The 17,420-nt window shown below is 47.5% G+C and overlaps 1 protein-coding gene across 1 annotated transcript; it reads left to right on the top strand.

Moving 5' to 3' along the window:
- Positions 1-5,196: 5,196 nt before the first annotated feature.
- Positions 5,197-9,916, top strand: BMP10 (bone morphogenetic protein 10). The gene is made up of 2 exons (XM_033081436.1): positions 5,197-5,530; positions 8,810-9,916. Exons 1-2 carry the CDS (start codon positions 5,197-5,199, stop codon positions 9,751-9,753), a joined length of 1,278 nt encoding a protein of 425 aa, XP_032937327.1. The 3' UTR covers positions 9,754-9,916.
- Positions 9,917-17,420: the final 7,504 nt, after the last annotated feature.

The following is a 17,420-nucleotide window of genomic DNA, read 5'->3' as shown; positions in this document are numbered from 1 at the left end:
TGTCCAGATATTTTCCAGCTCTTTTCTTTCTGTTTCAGTTCCTCAGGCTTGGAGCTCCCAGCTTCTCCTCATTTCTCTGGGCTGCCATGTGGCCGCTGACCCGTGAGCCAGCCCAGGTTGTTCCAGAGCAAAAGCACGTGGATGAAATCCCTGCCTGGAGCCTGGAGCTTCTGTGCCTCAGCAGCATGGGAGGAGGGAGGAAAGGGAACTTGCAGTGCAGTGCAGGTAGTTTGTGTGCCCTGCTGGTTTGTGGGATCCCCATCCTTCTCACCTGCCTGGGAATGGCTGAGGGAGACCAACCCTGGGCTCCCCACACAAAGCCAGTGGTGCTCCAGGTCAGGAGGAGCTGGTGTCTCTCAGGTTAAGGAATTCCCTGTCCTTGTGGTTGTCCAGCCTTTTCCCTTTCCTTCTTCTCCCTGTTTTTATTTTTCTTTATCACACAGGCTGTAATGCACTGCCATGCTTCTCCCTCCCCCACGAATAAATACCATCCTTTAATTTCCCAGTGACATCTGAAATGGGAATAGAGCCCCTGGGAAGAGCCCATTTATGGACAGGGAATCCAGAGCAGCTGTGAACCAAGGCATACAGGAATAAGGACGGGCAGATGCAGGAATGGAAACTAATTTTAGTTATTCCATTGCAATCTCATCACACTGTCAGTGTCACACTCCTCTTTATCTCCCATCTCACACCCAGCAGTTACCACACGCCACAGCTATCTCCTGACAGGGACTTTTGTGGGGCATTTTTGCTATAATTCCGTCCCTGTATTTTGGAAAACCTCAAATCACATGCTGTGGTTGCTACAGCACGTTGCATCCTTCTCCTGCTTCCCTGCAATGGTGTGACTGAGGTCTCTGATTAGGGAGCAGACTTGACCTAAAATTCCTGAAAAAAGGGAAAAAAAAGGATCAGAAAAACATTTTTTGACATTTTAAAAGAAGACTACTATGCAGTTACAATCTAATTTAAAAGTCATAATGAAATTTTTAAGGTATGGACTGCTGAACCAAAACCCACGTGCGTTTGCAGGTGGGGAAGTGAGATGTGACACTGTGTAACTGACAGGGTTCTTATCCCCTGAGGAACTATTCACACCCAGAAATCCCAGGGCACTCAAGCAAATATTGATCACATTCTCCTGGAAAAGGTTCCCCCTCCGAGGCTGCTCCGAGCCTCTGGCTGAGGGCAGTGTTCCTCCATCCCAAAAAACAGGCTAAGGAAGGGTGAGGACACTCCAAAACCACTTCACATTCCTTCTTGCCCGGAGGCGCATCACCCCCTCTGGATCTCGTGTATCCCCACCTTGGCAGTGGGTTCAGCCCTGCCTCACTTCCTACCTCTAGCACCAGTCCTGCCCCACATTCCTGCTCCACATTCCTGCCCCACATCCCTGCCCCACATCCCTGCTCCCATATTCCTGTCCCACATCCCTGCCCCACATTCCTGCCCCACATCCCTGCTCCACATTTCTGCCCCCACATCCCTGCCCCACATCCCTGCTCCCATATTCCTGTCCCCACATCCCTGCCCCCACATCCCTGCCCCCACATCCCTGCCCCTGCATTGCTGCCCCTGCATTGCTGCCCCTGCATTGCTCTGCCCCTGCATTCCTGCCCCTGCATTGCTGCTCCTCTTGGCAGAAGGAGCCCTGGAGGCATCAGGTGGGAGGAAGCAGAGGGGTGCCCGAGATTCGAGCCTATTTTGGAGCCCCACAGTCTCAGGACAAGCTGGGGGTTCCTCAGCTGTTCCTGCCCTCTCTGCTGAGCACTGAGGGCAGGAAGAGCCTCTCTGCTCCCTGGGCTGATTTTCTCCTCCTTCCAGGCCTTCCCATGACGGAGGAAGGGATCCTGTCCAGCCTGTGGTGCCTCTCCACCACCAGCAGATCCCGGAGGAAGGTGAGGAGGGATCACCTGGTGCTCTGGGAGTGCCAGGGGCTCGTCCCCAGCACTGCCAAGGTCCGTGCAGAGCCCTGGGCCAACATCCAGCTGCAGGTGAAGTGGTGGGTGAACACCAGCTCCCCAAGATGAGGGCCAGGAGACCTTTCTGTGACATTTCTGTAACCCAGGCTACCCAATGAACCACCTCCTGCTGATGAAATGGGGTCATTGTTGATTGAATCATGGTTAAAATGACATGCTTGTTAATGTTCCCTCTCCAGCTACCTCAGGTGATCTAGTTAGCATTGATTTTTTGATAGCAATTTCTTTCTAGGATACATATTGTACGTGTACATTGCAGTGCATATCGGGGATAAAAAAAGGACAAACCATTTCAGTGACATGAGCTAAAGCCCTTCTGTTACACAATTCAATTCAGAAAAAAATAACTATCAGTGTCTGAAAATCATCAGCCTGCAGCCTAAGGAAACAGGAAGCTGCTTTTATATCAGATGTGCTCTCTGGGTATTCCTCATCTGTCAGATCCCCAGCAGGGTCTACACGGAATGAGTCAGGAAACTCAGCACAAGCTGCTTTGTGTACAGCCCCTGCACTCTGCCATTGTTCAAGGACTTATCAAAAGCAGAGCGGAAACGCGAAAACACTCGCAATGTCTGAGCAGGAATTGTGCTCCTAATGAGCCACTGAGGAAAGATGACACTTGTGGGTGAGGAAGTGGGTGTCAGACACACAGCTGTGCCCACAACTGCTTTTTGCTTTACACAGTACTGCCTGCATGGTGGGAAATGACAGGTTCAGGACAAACGTGTGTGGGCTGAGCAGGGCTCAGGGAGGTCCCAGCCCAGCCCCTGTGCTGCTCCCAGCACCCCCAGAGCAGCTGGAGTGATGCTGTTCAGTGTTGGCACCCAGACATCCAGGGCTGCACCACAGGCTGAGGCTGAGTTCATAGAAAGAGGGAACAAACCTAGAAAAGCTCCTCTGGAACTGCTCATCTGCATCAACAGAGTAACAGAGAATTTCACTCAGTCTCTGATCAAGGGCCAGCTGCAGACCCCAAAATACCCAGTGTGTTCATAGTGAGAGAGGAGACTCAACTAAAAAACTCAGAGTGACACAAATGCTGAAGAAATCTTTTTAAATTCAAAGCCTTCAGCCCTGAACCTCACAGAAACCTCCCAATCCCTCTGAAAGGAGTTCCACAGATCCCAGTGCAGCAATTAGCAGCTCTTATGGTGTGCTTGTCTCTTTAACTGAATTGAATTTTTAAAATATATCTATATATCTATATATATGAAATCAGTGCATTTTTGAAATTAATATTGAAGCATTAAAAAATGAAATGCTCTGGAGGCATTATCACCCTCATGAAGAATGTCCTGCATCACTGGGTGTGACAAGCAGCCCCAAAGACTTTCCTTTACAGGACTCACTGCTGTGGAGCATTGAAGAGTTAAGGCTGAGCCAATTCTCAGGGTTTTTAATGTTAACCTCACTTCCTGCAGAAGTAAAGACCTTAATTTGGTGATGAATCATCATCAAAAAGAAGACTGCACTTTTAATTAACAGAAGCAACTGGAACTGCTCCAAAATTTCTCCAAGATTTCTGTGCTCAGCTCTGGAAAGCCAAAATAATCAGAGATCAGCTTTTGATAAGGCTGTAGAGGATTTATAGATAGCCATGAACTCCACAGTGAGGTCTAAATTAATCTTGCTGAGCTCAAATATCTACTTCTAATGTGGTGTAGCAATAACAGGGACCTTGAGAACACAATTTTCCTCTAGCATCAGGTTTCCATGTTCAGAAGAAGAAAAGTAGAATAAAATGAGGTAAAGATGCCATGTCAGTGTCTGGCTCCACGACAGCCACACTGTACATGATTATACAAAAATACTGATATTTAATTAGAAACATAGAGGATGAATTCTAAACAGGCATGACTTGTGCATGGTTCTCATTGTTGTGGCTGTTTGTGCTAGATTTGGGCAAATGACAAATGAAGAAAATTGCAGAAATGGGGCAGCAAATAAATGGATGTGCTTAGACAAAAAGCAGAGTCTAGAAAACCCAGCAGGTTTAGTCCTTGGGTAGAGTCCTTAGTGCAAGGAAAAGCTCTGCAGCACGAGCAGAAATGCCTCTTTATCTTGAGTGCTGAACTCCTCAGGGACAGGTACTGAACTCTGGCCATGCTGCCAAAACAGGAGCACTTTGGAAAATCTGTGGAAAGCAGGGAGATTTAAGTGGATAATGTCATCTATGAACCAGACCAATTTTTTCCCGAACACTGCTCACATTTTGTTGAAATTTGCACACTAACGCAAAAAGCGCCATTAATTTTAGCACAAGTTTTTGCAAAGTGATTTCTGCATTCTCCACACTGTGAGCCTGAGCTGTTTGAATTTATGTGAACCTGAAATCAGAGTCACCTGTTGGCCTTTGGTGTTGGTAACAATTTTTTATTTAGCAGAGCTGTGACTAAACCAAGTATAATTGATTTGCTGAGTCACATATGAAAGACGAAGGAAATTAAGATTTCCTGAATAGTTAATAAATACTCCAGTTGTGGAATAATGGAATACCTCAAGTCAGAAGCAACCCAGGAGGATCACCAAGTCCAGTTCCCTGCTCCTCAGAGGATGTGATTCTCCTTGCTCACCTGAGCTCTTCTCCTCTGCATCCAGGGCCTGGTGATTCTGTGCTGTGGTAACGCACAGAGTTTTTCCCAAAGAAATTCCTTTTTAAGTTTAACACAAAGACCTGACTCTAAAATAGTTTTGAAAAGGGCAGAGAGAGCTGTTGTTTGCCCTTGGTGTGAAATGGGTGCATTTGGAGAGAGGTTCCATGGAATTTACGTGTTTTCCTGAAATCCACGCGGATGGAAACGGTTCACACACAGCAGGCAAAGTCAGCTACCGGGAGGGAGAAAGGAAGGGCAGCTCCTCTCTGAGGAGAAACTTGTCCTATCTCTGAGAGTCCCGCGCAGAATGTTTACAAAACGCTCATTAAGGGAGAGGGGATGGCGAGATAGCAACAAATCTGGTGAGCAGCTTCCACTGGCCGAGATAAGAGAGGCAAGGCGGCCATAGAGGAGAGTGAGATCCAATTACCGAGACCTGGTTTTGGGGAGGGGGAAGGGGCAGACAGACAGGACGGATCACAAGTTTCAAGACAAGAGCTTCCAAACTTGTCATCCCTCTGTGACACAAGCCGCGCACAACCCAGCGGATAAAACCGCCACCGAGCCCACACGAGAGCCAGAGCTCGTTGAGCGCGGTTGGAGGCGCGGGCGAAGCCATGGATTCTGTTCTTCTCCAGCTCTGGGCTGTCCTCTCCCTCCTGGTTCACCTTGCAGCCTGCAGTCCCATCCTGAGCTTGGAGCACTCTTCCCTGGAGGAAGACGTGCCTCTTTTTGATGAGATCCTCTCTGAGCAAGATGGGGTTGATTTCAACACACTGCTCCAGAACATGAAAAATGAATTTTTGAAGACATTGAACCTCTCTGACATCCCCCTGCACGAGTCAGCCAAGGTGGACCCACCAGAGTACATGCTAGAACTGTACAACAGGTTTGCCACAGACAGGACATCGATGCCTTCTGCAAACATCATCAGGAGCTTCAAAAATGAAGGTAAGGGCTGCTCATCTCTGGGAGAAGTGGATAGAAAGGAGCATCTTTAGAGCCAGTGTCAAATGTCCTGACCAGGTACAGAGCATGAAGCATGCTAGGCAAAAGGCCTTTTGGTGAGGATGGCCTTGGAAATCAGCAGCTGTGGTAGGGGTGCCCAGACCCCAGCTCTGGTGAGAGAGTCCTTGTCCTTTGCTCTGGAGACTGCAGGGTTTTGGGGGAAGGTGTGTCTTTAGCACTGGGGCAGCACCAAGTGTAATTTTGGTGCATCAATTTCTTTATCCACACAGTGACACATACAATTTGTATTCAGGTGATTGATTTCTTTAAATGGATACCTTAAGTAATATTTGAAATTAAGGCAAGGCTCATTTTTGCACTGTTCAAAGTGTATTTTCTAATACGATATTTGAATGTAGTATTTTAAAATTATGAGCTTAACCAAGTACAGCTTTCTGTTAATGTGCTCTCACTGTTGATCACTGTGGCATTTGTAAAGTTTTCTTCCTTTGGCATTGGTGCACAGTCCAGAAAATGCACAGAAATAAGTGAAGAGGAATTTTGGATAACCAAGAGGTTTTACTTTGGAGTACCAGACTATATCCTAATAAAAACAAACAAACAAAACCCAAAGAATTATCACAGAATCACAGAATATTCTGAGTTGAAAGGGACCCACAAGGATGATCAAATCCAATTTTTAGGCAAATGGCCCACACAGGGATCAAAGACATAACCTTGGCATTATTAACTCCCTGCTCCAACCAACTGAGCAAATGCCCTTGTGCCATTTCCCTCTCTGCTTTCCTCTGGTTTTCCTTCCACGTTACCCTCAGTTAAACAAGGATGAGATAATGCTGCAGCAATTATATTCAATAATTTGCCAATACATTTTATACACCAACACATTTTATGCTAAAAGAATTTTTCATCTAAACAGTTTCAAGTATCTATTAATCCACATGGCAAATGCAAGTGCTTTGATTCATGCCCAATTGCCATGGGGCACATGTGGCTGTTCAAGCTGCCACAAGGCCTGTCTCATTCTCTGTTCATTTAATTCATGAAGTTAAAGATGTTGTCGCTTTTTCCTCAACATTTGCCATTTCAAAATGATGAGCTGTCAGGAGAGGCTGAGTGGAAGTCACTTGAGTTTGGCAGGGCAGTGAGAGGCCAGGAGAGAATCCCCAAACCCTGCTCTGCTCCCATCTCCTGGCAGGCCCAGGCACCCTTTCCCAGCAGCGTGTTTCTGGTATGAACAGACTCTTCACTGTGGTTTAGTCTCTTTCCATATTCTTTTCTCCAGTGGGAAGAAATTTATTGAAAGGTTGGTGACAAAGTAGTTGCAGGCAATAGTGGCCAGTTGCTCACCTTGCCTTGCCTGTCTCTACTCAGCAGCAGGAGTGAAGGCACAGACACAGGAGATGTTGTTCTATTTTGTGCTATTTGAAAAAGAAATGATGGGACAAAGATTGCCAAGTACAGTGTTGTAAAGAATAAAACAAGCTGTGGTTTAGTGATGCAAATCTGAAATCATTCCACCTGCAAAAATTCAGGTTTGCAGCAGTGAAATGGCACAGACTGACCCTTGCCAGGTGGTGTTGGCAGCTCTGTGCTGCCCTGCTGTGCCTCTTGCAGAAGTTCTGTATGAAATGGAAAAACTCCCGAAAACTGCCCTTAAATTTCTGCCTTTTCCAATTTTCTCTCATCTCTTCCAATCCAAACCAGCAAGATGCAAAGCCAGACTGCTGATAAGAACACAAATACATGCAGGTTGAGGACTGTGCAATTCATGTTTTTCGTGTGTCCTCAAAGTCTGTATAATTAAGACCCACCCTTTTCATGCTAAAGAGCTCTTTTGATAAAGAAATTAATTACTTGCAATGAGAAGGACAGGAGAAACAGAGCATGGAATTGTTTTGTTCTGCCAGATGAAAACTGGGAATAATTGCAGTTTCGTTACTATCCATTAAATCCCTTATTATAGAAATATAACAGGTGGCATGGCTGGAATTAGCTCTTTGTTCTTGAAATAAAGGGAAATTGTTAAGGGAAATTTTTGTTTTTCTATGGACTCCAAATCTCTCTTCCCAGCCCTCCTAGGACTGTACTGGAAACAGCACCCTATGGACTGTCCAACTGAAGAGCAGAGTCACGTCCTGTTTGTACGAGAGGAGCTCAGGGCCTGCTCCTACCCTGGCTCTGCACAGCGGGTCCTGCTCCCACCTTGACCAGCTGACAGGGAAATGGAAGCACAATTCCCCCCACCTTTTTTTTTATTTTATTTGTGAAGAGATCAAAATCAAAAAAAAAAAGGCAGGTGGTTCAAAGCCTCCAAACTGGAGTTAAACAACACAAGTCACATGCTGAAGTTCATGCCTTGCCTAAGTGCACTGGTGGATCATGGCCAGGCCTTGTGGCTTTATCAGAGTAATTTTTCTACAAACACAGAAAAATTGGGGAAGGCAGAGATGAAGGGAGTAAGAGGTCACAAACAGTTTGCCTTTGCATTAATTATAGTTCCAGCCTCCGTGTCCCAATCTGCCTTCTGGGTTGCAAGGAGGCAGCAAGAGCACCCTCGTGAGCAGATCCTGAATGTTGTGTGCGGACAGCAGCAGGGCAACCAGGACAGGCAGCCCAAGTGACACCAGACATTGTCTTTCACACCTGTTCTATTGCTAAAGGTGCCCAGGGGAGGGGAGCTGTGGGTGCCAGGTCACCCTCGTGTCACCACCTGCTCTTCCTGATGTAAAACATCTTCTAAAGCAGCTTTTCCTTTCCTTGGCCCTTTCTGTGTCTGAGGGGTGTCTGAGCAGCAGGGAACTCCTGCTAACCCAGGAACACTACAGCACACATATTTCTTGTTCTTGCAGACATGTTGCCCATTTCAAGTTGGCTCCAGTGCCACGTCTTTCTGTCTTCTTGCACCAATGAATGTTTTCACTTGTTTATTAAATAGTTGCTGTGCAGCAGCCCAGAAGTGATTTTTATGTCAATATTAGGCAACTTGTTTTTAATATGTAAACCTTCCATTTGGCAAGGAGATCCCTGGAAAGCCTGGGGACAGAATCACTAAATCCAGGTCTGTAGCATGTCTGGGACCTTGTTGTCCTTACACATCTAAAATAACCTTGACCTTGTTTCCAAGAACAGTTGTGGCAAGTGCTGAAAAACATTTTCCTGGCGCTGTCCAGGTGAAACCCCACATGCTGGATGACTCTCAGTGTGTGTGCTTCTGCATGTATTGACTCTTCTAAAACATTTGATTTTTGTCCTTTGCAGACTTGGATTCCCACCCTGTTGGTGTTACGGGAACTCGGAAATACCCGCTCCTGTTCAACGTTTCCATCCCTCACCACGAGGAAATCACCATGGCAGAGCTGAGGCTCTACACCCTGGTGGAGCGGGACCAGAGGCTCTATGAAGGGCTCGACAGGAAGGTGACCATTTTCGAAGTGCTGGAGAACATCCATGTGGGGGCTGGGGAAGAGAGGAAGATGGTGGCCCTGGCCTCCAGGCACATCTACGGCACCAGCAGCGAGTGGGAGAGCTTCGAGGTGACCGAGGCCATCCGGCGCTGGCGCAGGGCAGGGCTGACCACGCACCGGCTGGAAGTTCACATCGACAGCAGGGAAGGGGAGGAGCAGAACGGGGAAGGGAAACTCGATATCGACATCAACTCCGAGGCCAAGCACGTGCCCCTGTTGGTTGTGTACTCTGATGACCAAAGCAATGACAGAAAGGAGGAGAAGGAAGAGCTGAACGAGATGATAGACCACGAGCAGCTCCTGGACCTGGAGAACCTAGAGGTTGGCAATTTCCACGACCAGCCCGGGGAGGAGGCGCTGCTCCAGATGCGCTCCAACATCATTTACGACTCCACCGCCCGCATCCGGAGGAATGCCAAAGGCAACTACTGCAAAAAGACTCCGCTCTACATCGACTTCAAGGAGATTGGCTGGGACTCCTGGATCATCGCCCCGGCAGGGTACGAAGCTTATGAGTGCCACGGGGTGTGCGCCTACCCCTTGACAGAGCACGTCACGCCGACCAAACACGCCATAGTCAAGACTTTGGTTCATCTGAAGAACCCCCAGAAAGCCTCCAAGGCCTGCTGTGTGCCCACCAAACTCGACCCCATTTCTATCCTCTACCTGGATGCAGGGGTGGTCACCTACAAGTTCAAGTACGAGGGCATGGTGGTGTCAGAGTGTGGCTGCAGATAGTAGGAGGGAAGGCACGCACAGGGAGGGCACAGGGGGAGTATTTAATAATTCAGTCTGTAAATTTGTACATTTGGGATTTGCTATTTAATGAGGTTATTTAATGAGGCCTGTACAGATAATTGTATGTTTCCTGTCATGGGGAATGGGCACGTCGTGTAGGGATTGTATATTTTGTTCCATTTGCTTCCTTCTCGCTGCTCTTCGCTGTCCAGATCGCAACCGAGTCTCTCCTCCTGTCAGGACATGGAGCTGATCACTGGATTGTTTGGGAGGGCTCTTGGTGCCAAAAGGGCACATCTAAATTCACAGAAATAAAGGCATATTTTTGTACGTTATCTATGTTGATTGGCATTTTCAGGGCTTTCCAGAGCTGTTATAGGTCGTGAGTGATGGGCAATCACACCTAGATTATTCAGTGTTCTGTAATATCTTTATAAAGTTCTTTACATGCTCATTTTTTTTCTTAATGCATCTTTGTAGATCTTACGTCCTGATAATTCTCAAGCTCCTGGATCATTAAGGCATAAAGAAGGTGGTTTTTTTCCTTTTTTCTTCATACCTCCTTCACTCTTTCCCTGTTTCAGTCAAAGACAACTGGCACAGATGATCTGGCATCTGGAGCAGAAGGGCACCACTCCCTTTCCCATCTTTCTTAGGAAAGCAAATGGCCCAGGAGCAGTGCCAGGCATGGGCCAAGGCAAGAAATTCCCCCTGTGCAGGTTTATGACAAAATCACTCTGAGGCAGCTCTGGCTTTGCTGCAGCAGCCATGGGTTGGCTCTCCAGGGCCAGAGCTTTAGGTGGCAGAAGGAAGTGCAATAAATTTCCTGAACCCTTGGAATTATACCAGCTTAAATTGTTCTCAAAATTTCCACCAGCTAAGAACCAGTCCCCATTCCCAGTCAGTAAATCCCATGAGATACAGCTGCATAATCCAACTCGAATGGCCCAGCAGTGCCAGGCAGAACAGCAGAGCCCTTCATGCCAGTGGGTCATGAGCATCTTCCCTTTCTGTAAGTGCTGAATTGTCGATTCCCAGGGATATTCCTCCCCCCAGACTCTACAGATGGAGTCACATGCCATGTTTCCACCACTCTTCTGCAACAAATCGTGGTGATAAGGAGGTGTTGGAGCTGAGAAACAATAGACCCGTCACTTTATTTATACTAAGCTGCAAATTTGTCAGATTCTTGGGAAAGTGTAAGTGATGTTGACTCTTTTAGCCTGTACCAGAGACTACTGCACTGTCCCTGCATCTGTTTTACACTTTTAAGGGAAAGTTATCTTCCCTAGAAGTGATAAGGGTCTTTGAAAGAATCACTCCAACACTTCATGGGAATGAACACCAAAGACTTTTTCATGCACCAACTAAACCCAATTTCACCCATTTTCACACATACTCTTCTGTGCTTTCCTAATTTATTGTCCTATTTATTGACTGCCTGCCTTTGTAATATAATGTAGAATACAGAATGTTTTATTTTTGTGCTTGTGTGTAATCCCACTTGGATAAAACCTTGTACTGATCCTACTTTACATGGAATCTCTCTGTTGAGTTGTGTGGCACACAGAATGAGGCTACTGACTTCTTTTTCCTCCCCTGGATACTTGTAAATTCTGCATGGCTCAGTTACCTCCTCACTTCAGAGCTGGTCCCTCACTGCAGTGATTTCAGTGGAGTTCTGGAGTGTGGTCTCGTCCAATTTACAGCTCCTCTTGCAGGGGTATCACAGCTCTAAGTGCTCAGCTGTGTAGTTTAATGTAGAGTTATGCAGTCTCCAGATAGTGGCCTGCACGCTGGGCTGTGATATTGCTTTATTCCTCACCCTGTGAGTGACTGACACCCCTGACAGACCTTTCCCCCGAGCCACTCTGCAATCAGAGCCGTGGCTCATGGCACGCTGGAGGAATTTGGGAGAGGTGTGACATTTGCTCTGCTGACATCAGCTGCAGCAGCCAACGGTTGAAGTGTGACCACACAGACCCTTTCAAAACTATCCACGATTCTTATGAAGCCATTAGCCAAGACAAGCCATTCACCTTGTTAGGAGTGATAATCCAGCATTAGGGAGATAATCCGACATTTGCTTTTATCATCTCATTTCTGCAGGCGGTCCCGTGGCAGAGATCTGCCCTCCTTGCCTTCCCCCATCCTCCCCTGACAGCACCAAAGTCTCTGAACAGGCTGCAGGGAAAGCTGTGCCTTAAAAACAATAAATAACCCACTGCAAACACCCATAAACATGTGAAGTCTCACTAAATTCTCAAGTAGTCACACTGCAAAGCAGAGCAGTGCCTGCACTCTGTTTCTCAGAGATTCACTCTGTGTTTCTCAGAGATTCACTCTGTGCTTCTCAGAGATTCACTCTGTGTTTCTCAGAGGTTCACTCTCTGTCTGTCAGAGATTTGCTGGAGCAGAGCACAGTCTGTGGCATGTTCTGGTACAAAGCAAACACAGGTAATGTGTCATGTGTGAGCTTCCACAATATCAGTAAAATTGTCAATAAATACCAATGGTAGTCCTTCAGAATGAGGGAGCAGCCAGTCTGTTGATGTAACTTCTCTCTATAAAGAAATGAGGACTGTCCTGCTGGTGGAGGAGGATTTCAGCCAGAGTTTGTGGTGAAAGAAGTGAAGCTGTGCCTCATTGTGCTATTCTGGGAGAAAACTGAGCATCTCTTGAATCCTTCAGCTGCACCTGAGATCAGAACTCCTGGGAATGTTGTTTCATTTATCAGGGGTGTCTGTCAGGACTCCACAGCTGCTTTATGAGCAAATCTTCCCTTTCCCCTTTCCTTCAACATAACCCTGCAAAGGCATTTCTTGGATGTTCATGCAGTTCAATGACAGAGATCAGACAAAAAAATAAAACAGAGGGGCAGTTATTTCCTAAAGATCTTTCCCAAAGTAGCAAATCAAGGCTGTTTCTGCAAGTTCAGAAGTGCTTGGCTTTAAAGCCCCTGTCCAAATAGACACAACACTCACAAATAACAGGGTGAGGGTGTGACAAGAGCCAGGGCTGCCAAGCTGGGAGTCCCAAGAGTCCCTGAAAAAATGTTCCAAGTCCCTGAAGAAATGTTCCACTGCATGTTTTCACTTTCTTTGTTTTTATGCTCCTTCCTTCCATCCACCCATCCACATTAGTACTGTGAATTCTGTTTCTAAAAGATTTTGTTTGTCACATTAAATTCTGGTGTGCATGGATTCTCCTTTCATTTCTGATCTATTTTATCTCAACATGTCAGTACATGTTTTTTTCAATGTTAATTTTAGAAAAATTTGGGAAAATATGGCTTCACTGTGGACATATCTATCTTTCCATCCATCCATCCATCCATCCATCCATCCATCCATCCATCCATCCTTCCATCCACCCATTAATCTACGCATTAATTCATCTTTGAATTATTTTAAGCAACTAAAACAACCCTGTACCACTGAAATCATCAGCATCAGTAGGATTTTTGCTTTTATCTGTTTGGAGTTGAACATGTGTAAGAAATTGTGAGCAGCTGTGGAGGTCCCTTTTTGCTGGATGCTGTATAAAATTCCAGGCAGTGCTTTCAGGCTAAACAGGCAGGAACAGGCAAAGGGGTGGGAGCAAAACAAATGATCCTGGAGAGGACGAGCCTGGAGCAGGTCAGTGAGGAGATGAGGGAAGAGCTTTGGTCAGGACTGCTGCTCTTAAACCCACACTCACAGAACCTGCAGAGCAGCCTGTCTCCTGGCCTGTGCAAGAATGGTGACAGCTCTGTCTCCTGAACCAACACTCAGCACCCAGGCCAGACTTCACCAAGCACTTGGAAGGCTGAGGTTCCCTTAAGGGATCCCTATCTCTGAGCTCTCTGCACGTGGGCTCCAATTCCCCAAATAGATTTTTCCCCAAAGCCTCTCTGCATTATCCCTGCCTGGGCTGTGACCCTGGAGTCCAGGCTCACTGCAGTGCCCCGTGGAGCTCACTGAGGATACAGATTCCCAGCTTTCTGAGTGCCAAACCCAACAGCTCAGCGTGGTTTTGCTGGCCCTGCCCTTGCTTTGGGCTCTTTGGGGTGTTCTGAGAGTCTGGGGTCGAGGAACTGTTCAGCCAGGAGAGCAGGGCACCCCTCTCCCTGGCACAGCCTGTGCTGGCTCATGCCCATCGCATTTGGGGGGCACCAAATACCAATGTTTGAGGGAAAAATGTGTTCTTTGATATTGTGGACACATCTCCTTCCAAGGTGTCTGTGGTGAGCAGCACCTCTGGAGCTAAAGGTGTGAGGTGAACTGCCCCAAAACTGAGCTCACTTTGGAAAAATCATCCAAAGCAGCAGCCAGAACCTATTCCAAATTCTTCCTCCCCAAAACTGCTGCACTGCCCTTCTGAGACTGCTCAGAGAGCAAGGCAAACCAGACCCTGCAGCAGTGCAGAATTACCAAAGGAAAATGTGATTTTTGACAGCAGTTTGGTGCCTGGGTTACCCACAGCACGATGGGAGAGGTGCAGTTTAGGATTTTCTGTGACACACACTGAGCCAAAGCCCTGCAAAATCTACTGGGATTTTGGGGGGGAGGGGGAAGGGAAAAATTAAAAAAAATAAAATAAAATAAAGAAAAAAAAAAACAGGAAGATTTCGTGGCACTTGAACATCTGTTTCAAACATTTGAAAAACTACAGCCCAGTGTTAATTTAAACTTCCTTATAACCCAGTTCAACATTTGGAGTGCAAACACTGTTAATAGGATGGGAACCGGGGTGGTGGTGGTTTGCTTACTATATTGGGAAACAAAACCAGAACAAAACCAGCTTGAGATAGAGCTTTTGTTTATGTTGCTGACCCATCTGTCTTCATTAATGCATTATTTACAGGAAAAGTTAAAAAATTAGCTTCTGCTCCCTCTTCAAGTGCAGCAGCAACAAATAAAGGCTGAATGGTTCATTTGCCCTCGACTAAAAATGGAAATTCTTATCATCACCCCTTGGAAGAAGAGGTTTATGGTGTGGAGTGTATTATTGTTGGGTATTAGTGCCTTTGGCCACAGCTGGGGGTTTCTGGCCCAGGCAATGTCAGGGGTGCAGGGCAGCCAGAGAGGTACTGTGCCATAGGGAGCAGAAAACAGCCACAAAACAGGACCCTCATCTTACTCCAAACCCCTGCTTTGATGTTAAAAGGAGGAATGCTGTGGGTTTTCAGCCCTGTACTGAGCCATGCAGGGCAATGATGGGATTTTCCTTGGTGTGAAAGGTGTGGGGCTAAGCCCTGGCATGGCCCAGAGTCACCCAGGTGTGTCTGGCCCTGAGGACATGTTCAGTGGGATTCTGTTCCCAGCACAGACTGATCCAGCTCCTGCTGAGTTTTTCGAGGGCTTTTTAAAGCAAAGACAGGAAAAAGGAGGGATAAAAGCAATCAACAAGGCTGCAATAAAGGAAATTAAGCGAGAGGAATGGATTTCCGTGACACACAGCAATGTTTCCTGAACAGGAGTGTGCTGGCTTGCTCCCTACCTCCAAATATTTCATTTTCTGTGATGACCAACAAAGACAGCACTCTGTGTTTCAGTTTAGCTGGGCAGCTGCATTCATTCCATACGAACATAACTGTTCTGCAGAGCTGCTGCCAGCTGTGCCTGTGGTGACTTTAGGCTGAGGGATGCTTGCTGCAGCCCTCCAGCTCCCCAAGCAATGTCCTTCAGCTCTGTGTGACTGAGCCTGTCCAGGCTGGGAGCTTCACATGGTGTTGAAAATGTATGTGTCGAGTTAAGTGAGAAGGTTTAGAGGCAGGGTGGTCTCTGCAATCAGGTACAGTAGCTGGCTAGCAACAGCAGCTAAACAACAGCCCAGCCTGCCAGGGAGCTCAGGTTTATGTTGGCTTTGCTGTAGCAACTCCTTATCTGCCAGAGATTACAGCAGTTCCCATCAGTTGTTTTGAGATTTGGTGGAATCCATTTCCTGAGCTGTCACCGCTGCCTGGTCGGGCACAGTGGGGATGCAAAGCTTTGGGAGAGCAAAACTGCAACTGCTGAGCTCTGCCTGCTTTGGTCATTGCCAGCTTTTAGGGTATTTGTGAAATTTAGGTTAAAATTAGTTTAGGTTAAATAAATTCAGGTTGGATAGAGGGAAGGAATTGTTCTTTCTGAGGGCACAGGTTACCAGAGAAGCTGTGGCTGGCCCTGGATCCTTGGAAGTGTCCAAGGTCGGGTAGGATGGGGCTGGGAGCAGCCTGGGACAGTAGAAGGTGTCCCTGGCATGGCACAGGTGGCACTGGATGAGCTTTGTGTCCCTTCCAACCCACCCCCTTCCATGATTCCCTGATTTCAGATGCCCAGCTCAGCCCAGAGGAGTCTCCAGGCTGAGCCCTGACCCAGCTGAACTGGAAGCAAATGAACTGGAGGGAAAGTGAGCCCTGGTAGCATTGCTGCAATCCCTGGGGCTGGGCTCTGCAGGTGTTGCTCACTGTGCCCCCCACCTGCTCTGCACTGAACCCCCTGGGTTAAAGCAGGGATGCACACCAGTGTGAGACCCATGGGCTGATGCAGCTGTTGAAAAGGCTTGAAGTGATTCAATTTTGACTCACAGCAGTGGATTGCTGCTGAGACAGACACAAAATAGCAACATAATGTAAATGTAGCCTGGAATCCTAAATATCCCTTGGAGCTTTGCACCAATTTTGACGTTGTTCTGGCAGGGTAAGCAGCTGCTTTCATCCACAGTCGCTTTCCCCTCTGAGCTCCCTCCTCTTTCCTTGGGATTTCTTCTTCTCTGCCCATCAACAATTTACACCAGCTGCAAATTTGGCCCAATAATATCGATTGTGTGTCTTGTGCTTCCTCTGCAGGCCCTAATTAGTGGAGATAATGAGCAGGGAGTTAATGGCAGGGGAGCGGAGCAGGCAGCGCTTGGCGGGGCTGCCCCTCTGCTCAGGGCACAGCACTAATGAGCTCCAGAGCAGGCAGAGGATTTAGACAAGGGCTCAGCCAGCTCTCAGAGCTGCATTAACCCTGCTCTGTCACCCTTGGACACAGCTGGGGCAGCTGGGCCTTGCCACCAGAGCACAGCAGCCTCAGAGGGACTGGGAGCCACTGGGACATGATAAAACCTCTGGGGATGGAGAATTGCACCTCTCTGACCATCCCAGCTGCTCTCCTGTCAATAACCATCCTGCTCCTGCATTATTCTTCCCAGGGGATGAAACCACTGTCTTCACCACACACACCAATGTTGTCAACACTTCTGGCCCCAAACCTTCAGCCCAAAGTTCCTAAAAGGAAAGGTTGAGCCTGGTGATCAAGTCATTATTACAAATATTTTTACTGTAAGTTGGGACTCAGGACCCCCAAGTCTTGGCTCTGCTCCATGTGTGCCCTGCAGACATTTTCAAAGGCTCCATCACTTCTGTGCCTTTTGGAAAAGCAAAAATCTGTGACCTCAATGGCTTGACCTTCACTGGGACAGACAGGATCAGTTTGGTTTGAGCTGAGCACTCAGGTGCAGACTCTGGCCCAGGCACTACAGGTGCAGCATCCTGGTGTAGGACCATGGGCCAAGAGCTCCCTGCTCTGATCCTAAAGCCCAGTGAGGATGGGAAGGTCAAGCAGGAGAAGCAAAGAGCAGCCTGAGCCCTGCAAACCATGCCCAAGCTCCAAGGTTGGGGTGGGATGTGAGGGAGCTTTGCCCCCTCTGCTCTCTCTGCC

Source organism: Catharus ustulatus, chromosome 27 (assembly GCF_009819885.2).
Source record: "Catharus ustulatus isolate bCatUst1 chromosome 27, bCatUst1.pri.v2, whole genome shotgun sequence".
Classification (NCBI taxonomy): domain Eukaryota; kingdom Metazoa; phylum Chordata; class Aves; order Passeriformes; family Turdidae; genus Catharus; species Catharus ustulatus.
This window is presented reverse-complemented; position numbering and strand designations above follow the sequence as displayed.

Coding starts and splice junctions, on each gene's coding strand:
- BMP10 (XM_033081436.1), top strand. CDS start 5,197: ATGGATTCTGTTCTTCTCCAGCTCTGGGCTGTCCTCTCCCTCCTGGTT. Junction 5,531..8,809: donor CAGGAGCTTCAAAAATGAAG/GTAAGGGCTGCT, acceptor TGTCCTTTGCAG/ACTTGGATTCCCACCCTGTT.